General features: G+C 40.2%; 1 protein-coding gene across 4 annotated transcripts in view; it reads right to left on the reverse strand.

Annotated features, from left to right (window-relative positions):
- Plpp1 (phospholipid phosphatase 1) overlaps positions 1-18,915 on the reverse strand; it is a 65,939-nt gene that overhangs the window by 33,085 nt on the left and 13,939 nt on the right. For 2 of the 4 annotated variants that reach the window (XM_034523326.2, XM_076916203.1), the window contains one exon: positions 1,022-1,176. The exons of 1 other annotated variant lie outside the window; for it this stretch is intronic. In XM_034523326.2, the coding sequence (XP_034379217.1) occupies positions 1,022-1,176 (155 nt within the window). Of the gene's footprint in view, positions 1-1,021; positions 1,177-5,884; positions 5,926-18,915 lie in introns of those variants that run through there. One more of the 4 variants, XM_076916204.1, reaches the window with a different exon arrangement.

Genomic DNA, 18,915 nt, shown 5'->3' on the forward strand with positions numbered 1-18,915 from the left:
ATACTGAATAGGTTTTTACAGGCTGGTCTGGCAACAGTTACATAAACCAATAGCCACAACAAACACCTTGCTCTCCATCCAAATGCAGAGGACTGTTTTATCAGTGATAGTCTGCAAACCTCCCTTCATCACACAGTTCACAATCCTGGGGCCTCAGCTATATAAAGCTAGCTGTGGTGACTCTTGCTTCTTAGGGGAAAGTGCTTCTTAGGGGAAAGTATCTCCTAAAACTAAACTCTTAATTCCATTTTTTCTACCCCTTTTATTTTAAAATTGTTAAATTTGAATTTGAGGTATACAAAAGTATATATAATAAATATAATAAATATATACAATAAAATTCAAGGTCCATTACCTGCTGGAATATTATTCTGAAGACTATTCAGGAAAAAAGAAAACTTACAATGAAAAAGACCTAATCACTCAGCCTCATGAACTGCTAAAGCAAAAAGTTGCTTATTCAAAACCAGGAAAGAACAGCCAGCCAGTCCTGCTGCAGAACAAGGATGCTGAGCTGACTGAGGCTAAAACTCAGGCCTAACTACAGAGCTCAGTGGACAGGACCGAGGAGGACACAGAAGCACACAGCGGGCTGGCTGTACTCTAAGACAGGCAAGAGGGTAAGGCTTTGCCCAGCTCCTTCTCTTCTATTTCCAAGTCACATAAAGACACAGGCCTCACACCCAGGACTTGGTAAATAGGAACAGGAGGACAGAAGTCTCAGACCGGCAAGCAGATGGTGGTTTGGGCTCCACTGTGAGAGAGGGCACAGAGCTGAGCAGTAGTGGAGCCACCTCTTCACGTAAGAGTTGGTCCAACAGCTTCAAGCTGTTTTAAGTAGCATACACCTTCAGCTGAAAAATCACCACTCTCCAGGAATAGAGTGGGATTCTTTCCTTTAGCAACTATTTTCCACAGTAACACTAGGTAAGGTAGGGCTTGAATTTACCCCCATCCAACGCCATCACGTCATTCAACCTCCAGCACAAACCCATCACTACCTGCTTAGTAATTTACTTACAGATAAAATGGGTAAGCCAAGCCCAAATATGACGAGTACACTGGTTGCGACGGTACTGTCATGGTACGGGTACTTCACGCTGTTGTCAGTACAGAAAAAGCCTCTCTGAAATGGATATATTTGGCCCAAATTTAGAATAGCCATAGGCATGGAAGCTGTTGGGGAAGGGAAAAAAAAAACACATATGATTACATTCAATTCACTTCTTTAGGAAGGAGAGGGCATGGGATATAAATCTTAACTAAACTCAGGTCTTTCTGGAGAAAGATTGATATTCTCAGACACCCAGCAGAAGGCCTAATGAGATTATGTGGAGCCTGTGCATTCAAAAACTGATTCTCTTGCTTGCATTGACCTCTGATCTCAGGTACAATCAGAAAAGAAGCCACCAGGGAAAAGAACAAGATTGGTCCATGGAAAAATAAATCCGAGAATACAGGCAAGTCTTCTATTTCACATTCTATAATTGATTCCCATTTAATAGCTTAATATCTTAAATATGTACAAGGAAAAAGACAAACTAATGTAAGTTTAATAATAGCATCATAATATCTGAAGGACAAAGAAGAAAAAATCTATTTCACATTAAAGTTTGGGGGAAAAACTCTAAGTATATTTGATAAGAAAAGCAGAAAGGAACAAGCCCTTGTTCTTCAAGACAAAAAGAAAATTGTCTTTATTAGTCTTGGCAGGGCTCCAAGACTCCTCTAACACAGCACAGCATTAAACTTTAATATGCCTCAGCCTACCAAGGAACTAGGCAGGCACATGCCATGCTGCCAGGCTGGCAGTTTCCAAATATGTTAAAAGTTACACTGATTCAGGCTTTGCTTCAGACAATTCAAACACTGAAGCATCTGCTCACTCACCATATACTCAGTACTAGGCTAAGCCAGGTACAGAAGACAAATCTGCAAAACTGTTCAAGATCTAGGCTACACTGTATAAAACAGAATATATACTTGAGAGATCGTTTACAAAGAAATACCAACACAGACATTTTTTCAGGAAAGAGTAACAAAACCTCTGTATCTTGACTGCAATACGGTAACTCTATTAACTATTATTAGTACACAGGCATCCAAAAGGAAATGAAGGCAGAGTTACACCATGAAAACAGAAACATAATATTAAGATGGTACAAAAAGGCCATTAGAAACTCAGAGATTAGCACAAACTGAGGTAGGAAAGAGCATTAGAGAAGAGGCAACAAACAGGTGAAGCACAGGCACAGGAGGCAGCAGGAGGCACAGGAGGATCAAGGACAGTACCAGAGCTGCAGCAACAAAGCAAAGGGACTGAGCAAGAGGTCCATCCATCACAAGACCGTCTCCCCACTGCATGCCCACACATGCCAAGCACTGGAGAGCACAGATGAACTCAATCCTTATCTCTCTGAAACACACAGGCCTGGAACCCCCACTGTTCATGGCAGTTACTACTCATGTTTAAAGAAATGAAGAACTTTAAGTGGGGGCAGCCAGGACTCTAACACCAGCTCCTCCTCCTGTAGATACAGGTGAGCTAGCTGTAGTAAAAGAACCATGCTGATGAGGACAGGCTGGGGCAGTGGATCTGTCCGGTTAAAAACTGCTTGCTCAGTTAAAATAAATACATCTGCTCACAACAAGCCCTTACAGCCAGAGCGACAGCTTTGCTGCTAATTAGCTCTGCATTCTGTAAGTTTGAGCTTTTGACGATAGCATGAGGGCTTCAAGTTTTGTTCATTAAAGGATTCTGGATTTAAAGCATTGGCCTAAAAAGAATTTATCTTGTAGGACATAAAAAAATCTGTCTTCTTTCGGTCAAAGTCTGTAACATAGTAAAGTATTCTAGAAATTAACATTTAAAACACTGAGCGAGAAGGAAATATTTAATACAACTTTGAAATGATTCAGAAACTGAGTGATAGTGCCAACTATGAGAAAAGGATGCAAGGAATATGTTTTGAATACAGGAATGACAACTTGAAGACTGCTCACACTTGCAGAGTCTGGAGCACAGAGGACAGCCCTATGATGGAATCAAGTTGTAAAGAGAAGCTCACTCATGGTGAGCCCATGTTAGCTCAGTATTCAGAGGATTGCCTTTGGTTCCGTTTGTCAATTCCTAAAGGGTGTCAGCCTTGTCTTCCACTTCTAACATGGCCCTGAAGGGACCCAATCACTTACTCTGTGTTTGAAATCCTGTGAGTCGCCCTGTATTCTCGGTCTTCTATTGACAAGAGCTGCCCCTCCCCTTCCTCCTCAAGATAGGCATTCCCTTACCTGTCCCATGGCGCTGTGAACAACTACCCTGCTTTTGTACACCTCTTTCAGTAACTCTAAAAGCAGACACTTATTATTACTGTGCACGTTCTATCAGGTACATAGTTAGAGCTGAATAAAACTTTACTAAAGAGCTAAATAAATAAAATTCAGGATACAGATGTGTAAGCATTTGAGATTATAACTTAGGGATAAAACAATTCTCAAAGAAAGCATAAAGTCAAGAATAACAGAGCAAACAGCCAAGAACTAATAGTCTTCATAAAACCATGAAAAGAGACGATAAACGGGGGAAGAATAGTTTATTATACTCTAGAGGGCAGGAAACAACATGTCTATCTTGTTCAGCAGCACACACGTTCTCTGAAAAATGATGGAACTCTAGAAAAGGACAATGCTATGATACAAAAGCCAAAGCTCCAAGTGCCTCGAAGCCAGCTCTACAGGTGAAGGCAGGGTGCTGAAGGCCCACACTGAAGAGAAAGAGAGCTCAGTGAAGACACCACCTCTGAGGGAAAGTTCATTTTATTCTTTACAGTTCTGTGAATCTACATGATATGACTTTAGCCATTCTCACTGTGCCCGCCCTCCCTCCCTCTCTCCTTCCCTCCCTCCTAAGCCCTTCTTCAACATGTCTCCCTCCTACCTTCATGTCTGTTGTGTGAGTTGTTATCTAAACATCCTTTTCTTCAAGTTATATTACAGTGACTTTCCCTACTGTTCATAAACCTTACATGTTAGAAGAAGGAAAAATGGGAAAGGGTCCAAGATTACTCCATCTAAACAACAAACCTCTATTTCTACATGGTGGTATTATGCGCCAATCCCCAGAATTTAGGGAACTGAGGCAGAAGAATCATGAGTTCAACGCAAGCATGGGCTACACAATAAGATCCTATCTCAAAAATAAATATTCTTGCTAGGTGTAGTAGAACACACCTTTAATCCCAGACCCTGGAGACAGAGGAGGAGGATCTCTGTAAGGCCACCCTAGCCTGGTCTATGTAGTAAGTTCCAGGCCAGCCAAGATGGTACAGTGGAACTCTGTCTCAAAATATTTTAAAAAATTCCTTTATTTGCTACAGAGATTATTTTTAATGTAATATTCTAAGGGATTGATGGAGAGATGCATATTCAAATTAGTGTTACAGGAAGAGTCTTCTCTAAAAAAAGAATATTCTTTCCTTAATATCTAAAGAATCCACACACACATATAAGTATATGCTTTGTAATTGTAAAAAAGTATATTCTTTATGTGTATAGTTATTTTGCCTGCACATACATATGTGCACTGTGTATGTGCCTGGTGTCCAAAGGCCCATCTCTGTGCTCCATCCTCTGGCTCCTGCCAGTGCCAGTCTCTTCATCACTGTGCTTCTGATTTTGTGTATTTCTTCTAAGACAGTTGACGAAGGTAAATGACTACCTAGAATCATGTAAGTATATGTGTGTTTCCTATGCTTGCCTCTAGTTGAATGATCTTCCATTTTATATACAGTGTGTAGATCCTCAACTATGTGCTGTTGTAAAATATTCCAGTAGAATAAATCTAAGCCACATTTTGTAGGGAAAACTAGTCAACAAATGTTCTACCATGTAGAAACAAAGGTAAAGAAAAGTGTTCGAGGCTGGAGAGATGGCTCAGCTTTTAAGAGCACTTGTTGATCTTGTAAAGGAGGAGGGTTCAGTTTCCAGCAAACATGTAACAGTTTACTTGTAATTTCAATTCCAGGAAATTACTGATGCTCTCTTCTGGCATCCATGGGCACTGCACACACATGCACAGACATACACACGGGCAAAACACAAAAGCTTCAGCACAAGACATTTAGGTATTAAGCTAAACCTCAGGGAACTCAAAGTGTGAAAGGTGTGGGTGAAGTCTCCTTAGGCTGCTACCAGCAATCTGACTGGAACTGGCCAGGGAATAAACACAACCGGCACACTCTTCTCCTGCTGTGTTTTCCATTGTCTAAATCCAAGTAGATGCCAACAGGCAAGGTCAGCCTGATGCAGAGGGCAGGTGTGGTACAATGATGGAGATCAAATGCCCCCAACATGTGGAAGTTTCCCGATTCTAGAGGCAGAAGCTGAGGGCAGTCAGAAATGCGTGGGAAACAGTATCTGAGAATGACAGAAAGAGGACTACTGTCTCTAGGCACACTCACCTATGGTGTTGTGTAGAGTCTACTCTCCTACCAACCCTGAGTATACTACCATCTAATAATAATCTCTCCATAGTTTTATTCACAGTAAGCACTTCAAGGAATGTTGTTAGAATGAACAAGCAGGGAACAACCTTTGGAGCCCATAGTAATCTTGTGTAACAACAAAAGTATTTCCTGAAAAGGTTTACATAAATTTCCTTTCTTTATGGTGCAAGTTTAAACAAATCAAAACAAACATACAACAAAAATCAGCAAGCAATCTGAAGCTTACCAATAGGCTAGAGGTGTGGGACTCAGGTCAGAGCACTTGCTGAGCATACGTGAACTACTCTTTCTCAAGCTTGTTTTTCCACTGACAATACAAACAGCTAATAAAGATGAACAGAATGACCAGAACTGTGTTAATTACTAAGGCGAGCATCACTCACAAGTCCCCAGAATCCTGAAGTCAACTTCTGTCGTGCCCAGCATCACCTGTAAACAAAGTTCCAGCTGTGGCTACTATAGAACCACTCCTGTCCCAAGGGCCCCTCACCCGCCCCTCAGTGCAAACAAAGGCAGGGACCCAACTGCCTCTTCTCAACTGACCCATGCCAAAACAGAATTCTACATCCTCTTGCAGGCAAACAAAAAGATGTGATCTAGAAATGAGATAAGACCTATCAAGGAGGCACTCCGGATTCAGCTCCTGTCCTCTTCAGAACACTAAAAATAGTATAAAACACTATACTATAATACATAATATAAGATACATATTATGATATGTATGTGGCCTATGGATCACACTTATGCATTCCACTCCTCCATGAAATTTCCAATTCACTCCACACATCTTCAAAGTTGGCAAGGAAACTCCATTTCTATACCTTTGTTCGAAGACTCTGAAAGTATCACATGGTGTAGCTTGGAGTACATAAATCCTATATACTATGAATAAAAAGTATAAGTTTTATTGTGGCCACTTCTTGAGGCAAAAACATATTTTGGGTTTTTTAAATTAATGTAGTTATATCGTGTGTAAGTGTTTTGCCTGCAGGTACGTTATGTACACCATAAGCATGCCTGCAGAGGTCAGAAGAGGGCATCAGATCCTCTGGAACTGGAGTGACAGATGGTCGTGAGCCACCATGTGGATGCTGAGAACTGAAGCCAGTACTCTGCAAGAGTACCAAGGACTATTATCCACTGAGCCATCTCGCTAGACTCTGAAGTACAAACATGTTTAAAGGAAAGATTTGTTTCACACAGAAAGATTTATAGAGCAGTTGTCTGTGGATATTTACTGAGTCTCACCAAACAAATCAAACAACTGGATCATGTTACACGGTCCTGCTCATGTATTCCAAGAGAAACCAACTTTTATTGAACAACCATTATAGGCCATTAACCTTATACTAATGTTCATACACTGTAAGCATGTTTCATCTGCACAGAGGGACACAACTATATTTCAGATTTCCTATCACAGAATCTGTAGAAGTTAAAAGTAAAAAACTTAATCCGTAATAAGAGTATGGATCAAATACAAAGAAATGTATTCACTATATTCAGCAAAATTATCTAAAAATCATTCTGTGTCATATAATTTCACTAAAATAAAACAAATGTGTTTTTTAAATATACATGGGAGAGTCTGAAAAATACATAATCAACTTTTTCCCTTTTTAAATTAAATTATTTAATTTATTTACATTCCAAATGTTGCCTCCTTCCTGGTTCCCCTCCCTTTTTGCCTCTAAGAGGTGCTCACCTAGCCCCACCTCACTTCTTGCCCCCAGCATTCCCCTATCCCTGGGACATCAAGTCTCTACAGGGTTAGGTGCATCCTCTCCCATTGAAGAAAGACAAGGCAGTCCGCTGCTACATTATAATCAACTTTTAAGTTGGTACCGATAGACGTACAACACAATCAGGTAGAAGGTACTTCCTGCTGGACACACCTTCTGTATACACCTTCAAGTTTAGCTAGTTCCTAACAAAACAATAAGACCACATTCACATTCTCTAAATGCTTCATCACAATATTTAGTCCCTAAAATTATGCTTATAAGTTACCTAAAATCATACTATCCTTTTCCTGAATTTCCTTTTTCTGTAATTATACATAGCTCTCCTGAAAAAGCCCTACCTGTAGTAAGACGTTGTTTAAAACCAGCTGTCTTCATATTCTGTTTAAAATTGAGAACAATGCAGTAAGTAGCAACAACTGGCTGCTAGGCTTGAATGGCTCTTCCCAGAAGATTTACACTGAATGCCTGACTCTAGGGCACTGGTTCTCAACCTTCTGAATGCTAATATGGAAGAAATGCTAATATCCCCTAATACAGTTCTTCATGTTGTTGTGACTTTCAACCTTAAAATGATCTCATTGCTACTTCATAACTGTACTTTTGCTGTTATGAATTGTAATGTAAATATGTAATATGCAGGACATCTGATATGCAACCCCTGTGAAACAGTCATTTGCCCCCCCCCCCCCCAAGAAGTCACAACATACAAGTTGAGAGCTGCTATTCTAGGGGTTTTCTTTCTTGCAACTTTTGAGATTTACTGCATAATTATAACTGTAATAACTGTATCACCTAAAAATAATAAACCAAAGATGAAACACTAGCTTATCGAGAAGTAGAAATAGCCTGGAAGCTCAACAGGTTGGTAGAAGGGGTCACTTCTGTCAGAACTTTTGAACAGTCAGCTTACTTCTTGAATAGTCAGCTTACAACGGTGCTCAGGACGGCACTCAGGATTGTACAGGCTGGTACTATCTTAATAATTACAGCAGGAACGAAGGAACGCTATTCTAGTGAATCAGACTTAGCTGCACAAGCATAGGCTGAGGACAGAAAAGCAAAGATCCGAGGCCAGCCTGGGCTGTACAGCAAGACTATCTCAAAACAGTCACAAAATCTCCAAGTTATTGATCATTAATAAATCGTATTAATGTAAGCCATATTTAGTTTAATGAGAACCAGAAGAAAAGTTCAGGGCAGTGCTAATCAAATGAATTTCTGAAAAATCAAATGGCCACATGAGGACAGTGAACACTTCACATGTGGCTAGTGTGACTTAAGTATTGACTTTTAATTGTAACTAATTTAGTTTTAATAATTATAACTAAAACTATTCTCATTTTCATATATGAGGAGCATAGCAATTAATTAATTAATACAGTATTGGGCATCTCACACCACATTACTTACTTAGAATATAGCAAAGCTATGTGTATTGATGTGTATTAACTCATGCCTGTAATCTAACACCCATGAAAATGAGAAAGAAGAATAACAGGCTAGCCTGGGCTATAAGAACCTGGTTCAAATAAACAAAAATCATACAATTAATTACATAATAATAAGCCAGTTTCAAAAAGCTGAAAGAAAAAGAAATTAAACAAGTGTCAATAAAGTTACTTTTTTGTTTTTGTTTTTGGGTTTTTTTTAGAAGCCCAGGAAAATCAAAAGAATACAAAACAGAAAGTCAATAGATTGAAAATGAGGTGTGTGAACACGTATGGGTTTATTAAATGGCTAGTCATGATTTAGCTTTTAAAAAAGCAGGTAGGGGTGTGGGGGTAGGAGACAGACAGGACAAAGCTAAAGCTAAGTATTTAAAAATTATTATCACTAATAGTATCTCTTAGTTAAACAGTATCAGAAATTCTGACACTCACTCTCCTGGTAGCCAGCTGTTGCGTGTGTAATGGGGCAGGAAATCAGCATCTTAGAAAGGACAGTTAGCAGGGAGGAGGACAAGGTCTTAACACAGTACTCTCCTCACACCACACCTCACACCAGCTGTCCTCTAAGCAGCAGTCTGAGCACCAGGGAATGGGTTTCCTGGAAGAATGAATGAGCCTTTCCCTTGACCCATCTTCAGTCCATAACCTGGTGAGCCTGAGCAGCTCTGTGCACACAGAGAAACCTAATTCTGCTCCTCTGATTAGTCTGCACATGGAGGTGGTGATGCTCTATGTGGTCCAGGGATAGCTTACTCAACCACACAGGCTAAGTGGCCATCTTGATGCCTAAGTACTGTACTGAAACAATGGAAGGGAACTGTGAAACTACAATATTAAACAGACAGGAAGTTGCTTCTAGAATGTTTCATCGAAAAAGAAATAAATAAAACTCACATGTGAAGAACACATTCCAGTGAGGGAAAACCAGTTTTTGTAAATTTGAGCGTGTAAGCATTTCTGCATTTTTCTAGTAGGTCCACAGTTTGTGAAGTGTGCTTCCACACAGCCTCTCATTTTCTCGTCTTCTGAAGGTCAGAGGTAAATTGTTGTTGTTGTTTGGAGGCTACTTACTGCTTTGCGTTATCTAAGTTGTTTTTAGAAAGTTCTATTCATTCTCACTTTAAGAAATGTTCTTTTGTGTACAATTCAGTTTTGACAAATTCAGTTTCTTATTTTCTTTCCAAGCAGATTACAGGTTCCTTCCAGAGTCACACGAAGCATCCTCCTACTGATCGCTGTTATGTGCTATTTCTGACTGTGTGGAGGTCAGAGAAAAACCTGCAGTGCTGATTCTCTCCTACTACATGAGTTCTGGGACTCAAACTCAAGTCCTCAGACTTGGCAGCAGACACCTTTACCCACTGGGCCATCTTGCCGGCCCTCAACATGTATTCTTGACCAAGGGAGAAACTGGTGAAAACTGTACTTCAGAACAAAGAGTTCAAGGAAGAGGTGGAAAAGGTAGGCCTGAGAGGGCAGTGTGGCAGAGTACTGGCTCAGTGTGGGAGAGGAGCAGGCAAGAGGGAAGAGCAAATCACCCTCAGCTCCACAGGCACCTGCCTCTGGTCACTGCTGCAGCACTGACGCTCTGTGGTTAGCTTGATTCTACTGTAAGAATTACTCTGCACACCCCCACCCCTACTTCTCTCTCATTAGAACAAAGGAGAAAAAGCAAGTAAGGAAAAATAGTTTGTGTTTAACTGAAACTTACCAAAGAAGGTTTGGGTTTTTGTGTTTTTTGGTTTTTGGTTTTTTTTGGGAGGGGGGGGTGTTTGTTTGCATTTTAAAGGTTTGGGTCAGTAATTCCCAACAATATCCTCAACTTTGGAGCATTTTAGTTCATTCACATACCTACAATCTTTTTAGGTATATATTTAAACAGCTTTAAAAAGAAACCCAGAGGTGGGGCTGAGGATGTGCTCCGTGGTAGATCATCTGCCCACAGGATCACAAGAACACAAAAACAAAGCCAAAACTTTACAAAGCTGTTACAGTAGGGTACTTTACTACAAACTCTCTGTCGCACACACACACACACACACACACACACACACACACACACAGACAGAGAGAGAGAGAGAGAGAGAGAGAGAGAGAGAGAGAGAGAGAGAGAGTGAGTTAGTTGAGGGGGAGGGCTCACCTGTTTTTCACACCTGCTGGTCACCTGTTGTTCCCTTCAGAAAACCACATGACAGGCCAACTGGCCAAGCACACTCATTCCTTCCACTCCCTATGCTAACAGCTGTTCTCTTTTTCACACTAAGGTCAAAGAGTCAGTAGCAAATTTTCCATTTGGCTTTCTGGATGCAAGAGGCAGGGAAATGACTAAGTGATATGAGATTATTTCTAGTTTCCCTTCTTTGGAATACTTATCAGGGCAATTTTTTTTGAGATTTCATGGGTAGGTACTTGGAGCTATAATTTAATCATACGAAAAACATTCTGTTTACAGAACTAGAATTGGTGTTAGGAATAATATGGACACATTTTGAAAGGGACAGCAAAATTGTATTAGAACATGTGCACCATAAATGGGCAGCTTATCAGAAATGCATTATGCTGACTCAACAGGCTACACACACCATTTAACTCCATTTATATAAATTATATGACATTCCATTTATATGACATTCTAGGATGGGTACCAGCTCAGTGGTTACCAGAGCTAGAGGGCAGTGGGAGAAGTAGATTACAAAGGAGTGTGAAAGAATGATAAACCAGTGACTTATGGAAAAACTGACCAATTCTGTATCCTGACTCTGTAGCAACTACGTGGCTAAATTCTACATCGCCTAAATACAGGCCTGGAGAGATTACGTATACATACTGCTCTTAGGGAAGACCTGGGCTTGGTTCCCAGTACCTACATACATTCCCAGTAACTTGTACTGCCAGGGGATTTGATGCTCCTTTGGCCCTCCTCGGGCACTTGCACACACATGGTACACATAAACTTATGTACACACACAAACACACACACACATAAATAAAAACAAAAATTTTAAAACTTTTAATCTAAGTTCATTACATGCCAAAAGCGAGAGATTCACATTGTACAACAAATCAATGCCACTGCAGTTTGCCTGAAGCTTCATCTCACCTCCACAGCTGCTGCTGCATCTGTACAGCCGTACAGTGACCTCACCCTCCACCTGGCACAAGTCTACTTGCCACATGAGTGTCTATTCCAACGCTCCTATAAGCCTTGCTTCGGTGGAGCAGGTTGGAGTCCTGGACAGGGCTGGGTAGTCGGATATGCCTGCATTGGTTTGCTTCTGGAACATTCCCAGAAACTACTTGAATGAGTATCAGCACATTTCTTTCCTAATTTCAGTTTCCCCATCTGGTATGTGAGTAATATTTACCTATCACCCAGAAATATTTTGGATAAAAGCCCTGGCATATTAAGAGTTATCTTTTAAAAATACTTTTTTCCCTATCTTCCTCTTCTGGTCTCTTGATACGATATGCAAATCTATCCAAATACTTAATTCAAGTATTATAATTATCTCTCTAAATAAAATGCCTCTATAGTCCTTGAATTCACAGAAGCTAGCAGATTCACCATCTCATAGTTAACACTATCTAATTTTCTTGACTGGTTTGATCTGATGTTAAAGGAGTTACCAAGATGGAAAGAAGCTGACAGAATAGACCAGAGTACACTAAGATACCAAAGGTGACCTGAAGATCCCAAAGTTTCTTCAAGGATGTTACATACATAAGAAATTGCAGATAACCTAGATATTCAAATGTGAGCCTATGAGGTGGCTCAGCAAGTAAAGCCTGATGGAGAAGGACTGAACCAACTCAAAAGCTAGTCTCACCTCCACCTCCACCTCCACTAGGCAGTCATCATACACATGCACACACAAATATGTGATGAGTCAAATAAAATGATGCATCACAGAACCACTAAAATGTTGAAGAAAACTAGCTGGGCAAGATGACACATTTATAATCCTAGCACTCTGGAGACTGAGGCAGGAGGATTTCAAGTTTAACCCAGCTCAGCCATACAGTAAGTTCTAGACTAGCCTATGCTACATAGGGAGGCCCTACCACAAAGTTTAAAAAAAAAAAAAATAGAAAGGAAAAGTCTACCTTCAATTTTACAATATAAGCAGATGAGCTGGAGAGTATTACTGGTATTTGGGCAGCTGAGGCAGAACTGCTGTAGGAGGAATTTGCAGTCAGGGCAGCCAGCAGAGTTTTAAAAAAACAACAACAACAACATTAGTAGGCTGGAAGAAATGGACTGGTACTTAAAAGTGATTTCTGGTCTATCATGAGGACTAAAGTTCAGATCCCAGCACCCACACTAAGAAGCTCAAATAGCTGTAACTCAAGCCTCAACAGATCTGTCACGCTCTTCAGCCTCCAGGGGTACCTAAAAATGTATGCACACATACACTCAAGTGCACACACAGTAATAATGCTAGTCATAATAATCTTGTTTAAGTTAAAAAAAAAGTGCAGAGACAGCTCAGCAGACCTGGATTCATTTAACTAGCTATAACTCTAGTTCTAGAAAATCAATGTCATTCTCCAGCCTTACTACCTGGCATACGGTGACACACACATACACACATACATACATACATACATACATACATACATGCAAACAAAATATTCCAACACATAAATCTTTTGTTGTATTTTTGGGGGGAGGGGAGTTAAAATAGGGTCTTTCTACATATCCTTGGCTATCATGGAACTCACTATGTAGACCAGGCTGGCCTTGAAGTCACATAGATATCTGCCTGCCTCTGCCTATAAAGTGCTGGGGTTCAAGATCTACACCATCATGCCCCACACAAAATCAATCTTTTTTTTTTTTTTTTTTTTTTAAAAAGGGTTGGGCCTGGTGGTACATGCTTGCTATCTCATCACTTGGAGCAGAAGCAGAAAGACTTCTGCAAACTGAAGGTCAGCTTAGAATATGTAGCAAATTCTGAGCCAATTAAGACTCTGTAAAGGACACTATCAAAACAGACACATAGAGATAAACACAACACAGGAAGGATACACCGTCGCCACAACATTGAAAGGGGTAGCCTCTGGGTAACAGGCAGTGGGGTTACAATTACAATGAATTTTCTTTCGTGGTCTTTTTAGAGTTCATCAATTAAATATGAATTGATTTTAGAAATTTTGGTAGTCATAATATTTTAAAGAAAAAAACTAACCTAGAACTTAAAAACTGACAGCATTCCATATCATTCATGATCTAAATATGCAAAATGGGGACCTAAGTAGATCGTATCAGTCTTTCCACAGGGAAGCATCATGAATTTCCAAAATTAAAAGAGAAGGGAAAATAATAGGTGGCAATGTGAAAAGTAATGTTCAGTTGAAAGGTGATGTACCATTTAAAACTGAGATCTCACAGCATTGCCCAGGCTAACCCCAAACAGCGATCCTGCCTCAGCCTTTCACATAGCTAGGGTTATAGGCATGTATCACCACAAATGACTTTAAAAGCAGTATTGTTCCTTTTGAGACAGCACTGTTCTGTAGCCTAAACTAGCCCAGAACTTCCAGCACTCTCCCCGCCTCATGCTCCCAGTGCTCATCACAGACATGAGCCACCACACCCACCTGAAAGGTCATTTTTGAATTTGGAAAATCTGTTGCACTGTCATAGGTACACTTCATCAAATACTAACTCCACACACTGTCTGTCAACAGCCACCATGCTTCAGAGAACAGTGCGGAGTTATCAGACAGAATGCTCCCCTTTGAAGCACAGCCTCCAGCATTTAGTCTCTGGGTTAAAGATATGATCTATAGGATTTTGTCTACATATTAATAAGTTAAACTTGTAAATCAAAGAATTATGTATTCAGGAAGAACCGTTTGTTAAGTTACTTCTATGAGAGAACAGTAAGACTTGGAGCAGCAAGACCACCCTCAAAAGTCCATGAACCAATGGAGCCTTCTTGAGCAGCAGTAAGAGGAAAGCAGTTCCTCCATCAGCAGAAAGGCCTGTCTTCCTGTGAGTAACAAATGCTCTCTACCACACCAAGTCTTTGGTCAAGCTGTCCAATTAGATAGCTTGTAAACACTCTAGAGTAGTCATCTATAGTACATAGACATGAATGCCTTGGAAGTTGTACAGGGTAGCAGTTGAGAGCACATTTAAAAACCTTTAAGGAGATTGCTTCATTAACCAAATTTACAGAAAACAGACTGACTTGATTCATCTTGGTGCTCAAAATATGTGTAGAAAATTTTTAGGAATCTACAAACAATGTAGGTAGCTCAGGAAAATTTGCCTAGCTTGCTGAGAGTCTAGCATTCACCTGTAGAGAGAAGGTAAACAATCGAATGAGATCCAGACCTAGGACTTCACACCCTGAGAGACAATATAGATTGCATACTGCCAAATTTTAAAAATATATTTCAAATCTTAAGAGCATTTACATGGAGTGTGTTTAGGCTGAAATTGTGCCAAGTGGCAAAGGTCCAGAAACTAAAATAACATTTACTAACTTTAGTGTCTCAGAAATAAAAAAAACTCTCACTTTAGTAAGAAGTCACCAAATTGACATATCTAAATTAGTACATTGTTTACAACACACACACACACACTTTTTAAAAATGTACACAAATATACTGGACAAGAAATTTTTGCAGTTTTTTTTTTTTTGTTACGATTATTATGGAAGTAAATCATGTATCCAGTTTTCAAAGAAATGTATATTTGCCCTCAAGTTGTTTCCTATAGAAGACAAGCTGACAAAGGAGCGACTCCTACAAATTTAGAGTAAGCATTCAATAACACAACTATACAGTAAATACCTAGAACATAAGAAACAAGAAAAAGAGCAGATACTGGAATGGAGCAAGTCTAAGAAATAGGTTGTTTATTTACATTCCTGTTGAATCCCAACAAATCTGGAACGGACAGCACTCTCTTCAGACAGAGACCACCAGCCGTTTGATCGGATAGAACAACACCACACAGACCAATTCTGAAATGCTGAATCCCAGACACTAAATCTCAAACTCCTCCACCAAACTTGGTAACAATGACTTTACAAAACCAACACAATGCTTCCATCATTTTTGTTTTGAGACAAACAAAATATGTAAACAAAATATGTTTCACTATGTAAACTAGCTTGTCCTCAGACTTGAAGCAATCTTCCTGCCTCTGCCTCCTAAATGCTGGGAATTCAGGAATATACCACTATGTCCAGCTTTAAATAATTTATTTCTAAATAAGCTTCAAGTAAGTTATTTCTAAGTAAGGGACAATTGTTTCTTTATCATTGATCTAAAGTTATTTTCCTTTATCTCTGATTATTGTATCCCCTAAGTAGAATATCATAGCAAACTATGACAACCTATTATCTTCGACTTAGTGTTTTAACTGGTATCCCTAACTGTTCTTCTTCCACTCTCCTCAGAAAGAAATGACCCTGTTAAGCCTGACTTGGTGGCACAAATCCATATCAGCATTCCAGAGCTGATGTGGGCCAATGAAATGCTTTGGCAGGTAAAGTTGCTTGTTGTGCAAGTATGAAGACTTGAATTTGAACCCCCAGAACCCATCAAAAGGTGGGAGGAGAACTGACTCCATAGTGTTCTCCAACCTCTACATACATGCTATGGCACATGTTGTGTGTGCCCTCCAACACACACGCTGCACACATATGTGCATACATATAAAATAAGAGGGAGAGAAGGGGGCATGCAAGATGAGACAGGAGGATTAAGAGTTCCAGGCCAGCCTGAAACTGCACAGTCTCAAAAGTGAGGCAGAGTCTGATCTATCAGCATAAGCTTGAAAGTGTCTCAAGATTTGTAACACTGGTCTACTGTGTCCATGCTGGGTACCTTCCTCACCTGCCACACTTGTCCTTTTCCTCACAACTGAGTGTGTGCATGAGTGTGAGAGTGAGTGTGTGAGTGTGTGTGTGTGTGTATTTCCACTTTCCCTAACCCTCACCTCTAGCTAAGGATTGAACCTAGGTCTTGCGTTTGCTAGGTGAGTGCTCTACCACTGAGCTAAATCCCCAACCCCAAAGTTGACTGTTTTGGGGGGGGTTGGGGTTGGTGTTTGTTTGTTTGTTTGTTTGAAACAAAGTTTCTCTGTGTAGCCCTGGCTTTCCTGTAGACCAGGCTGGCCCTGATCTCATAGAGATCCATCTGCCTTCTAAGTGCTGAGATTAAAGGCATATATCATGACCGCCTGGTTTCTTTTTTTTAAAGATTCATTTATTTTTATGTGTATGAGTACACTGTAACTGTACTCAGACATACCAGAAGAGAGCATCAGATCTCATTACAGATGGTTGTGAGCCATCATGTGGTTGCTGGGAATTGAACTCAGGACCTCTGGAAGAGCATTTAGTGCTCCACCACTGAGCCATCTCTCCAGCCCTTTGTTTAAAGTTTAATAAGCCTAAAACATATTATCTCTTCTCCATTAACTTCCCTTGGCATCTGGTTCTCTCCTAGTGCCCTAAAGTTAAGAACTATTTTTGTTATATCTATCCTTTACCTGCTGTCACTAAGATGGGTTCCTATAGCCTCCCAAATTCTACTACCAATGGCATTAGTCTCGATGCCATTATCTCAGCTTCAGAGCCTCCCAGTGATATCCCTAAACCCTCTCTAAATTCTCATCTGTACTCTACTGAGTCCCTTGTCTAAGGGACTTTTTGTTTCAGGTTGGTTTGGGCTTTTAGCTCATGCACATGCTAAACAACTATTGCACATTACATTCCCAGCTCCAAAGCAATTATTTCAAAGCCTTTACTATAAACTATCACAGCTCCCAAGTTTTCCTTCCTACACTGCACTGGTCTGTTTTCTACTCTATCTGTGTGACCACTACTTAACACAGGGCCTGGTAAACAGTAAATGGCACATATTTGTGGAAGAAACACATGTCTAAAGTGTAGTTGGTAACACCAGCCCATGGGATGAGAACTGCATACAGAGATAGAGACCCAGGCCTTTTTAGACAAAGAAACTCAAGCTCTGAACTTGAGATTCAAGTAGATGCAATGTCCCTACACTAAAGAGACATGTATCATAAGAACAAAAGAATTCTGCAAAAGCTCAATATGCCTGGAAACTAAAAGAAAATGCCTTACATATTAATACAAATAAAATAGTATAACAAAGTCATGTTAAAATTACAAGCATTCTGACTCTCATTTTGAGTAAACATAGTTTTTACAGATATAATGCTGGTCCACTAAAATGTCCCAATCTATGCTCTTTACTGTAGGAAGTATTACCCTATTCCATCACTATCAGTAAGGATTTGCCTTCTGTTTTAACTTTTTTTTTTTTTTTTTTTTTTGGTTTTTTTTCGAGACAGGGTTTCTCTGTGTAGTCCTGGCTGTCCTGGAACTCACTCTGCAGACCAGGCTGGCCTCAAACTCAGAAATCCACCTGCCCCTGCCTCCCAAGTGCTGGGATTAAAGGCGTGCGCCACCACTGGCCAGCCTGTTTTAACATTTGATAGCTCAAAATGTCTTCTGTGCTTTTACAATTTTACATGTTACTTGGATACTAATGGAGGTCCTGCCTTCCAGAGCCAGGCTTTGGCAGCTGTTTTGGAATATTGTTGTTGTCCCTCGTGCTTGCTGCTGAGACAGTGTCCCATGTTACTGAGACTGGCCTCTAATTCCTAAGCTCAAGAAGCTCTATGATTTAATCCTCAATCACAGAAAGTCTGTCGGTTTGAAATCAGGGCAACCATCCTGAAGTTCTTCCAGAGATCTATCCCTTTTCCTAGTAAATTCTAAATACAAATCCAATACATTTGCTAATCTAAAGGAACAATTGTCTTACTTCAAGAAATCTGAATCACTATAAATATGACTCCTATCCAGAGGGCACTGAAATAAGCCCTTTGGATCTGGCCCAGAGTGCCCAGGAATCACAGCTCTTTCTTTGTCCTTGCTCCTATAGTGGGAAGGTGAGACCCAGGCCCTGACAGCACCATATAGGCTCTGGCCCCTGCCCTGACTTGTAGTATCTCTTCAGGATCCCCCAAAACTGGTTGCTGACATCCCTAGGAGCATGAGAATGGCAGAAATGAATTAGTCCCATTTCTTCATACGAAATTGTTTAACTTAAAAAAATCCTTACATACATGACTCTCCATAATCTCTTTGTTGGGAAAATAACTGCAGGTCTTACAAAGCATGCACTTCTGATGACTCCTTTAGTCCTCAGGACACCTAATTCACCTGA

This window comes from Arvicanthis niloticus, chromosome 19 (assembly GCF_011762505.2).
Source record: "Arvicanthis niloticus isolate mArvNil1 chromosome 19, mArvNil1.pat.X, whole genome shotgun sequence".
NCBI lineage: Eukaryota > Metazoa > Chordata > Mammalia > Rodentia > Muridae > Arvicanthis > Arvicanthis niloticus.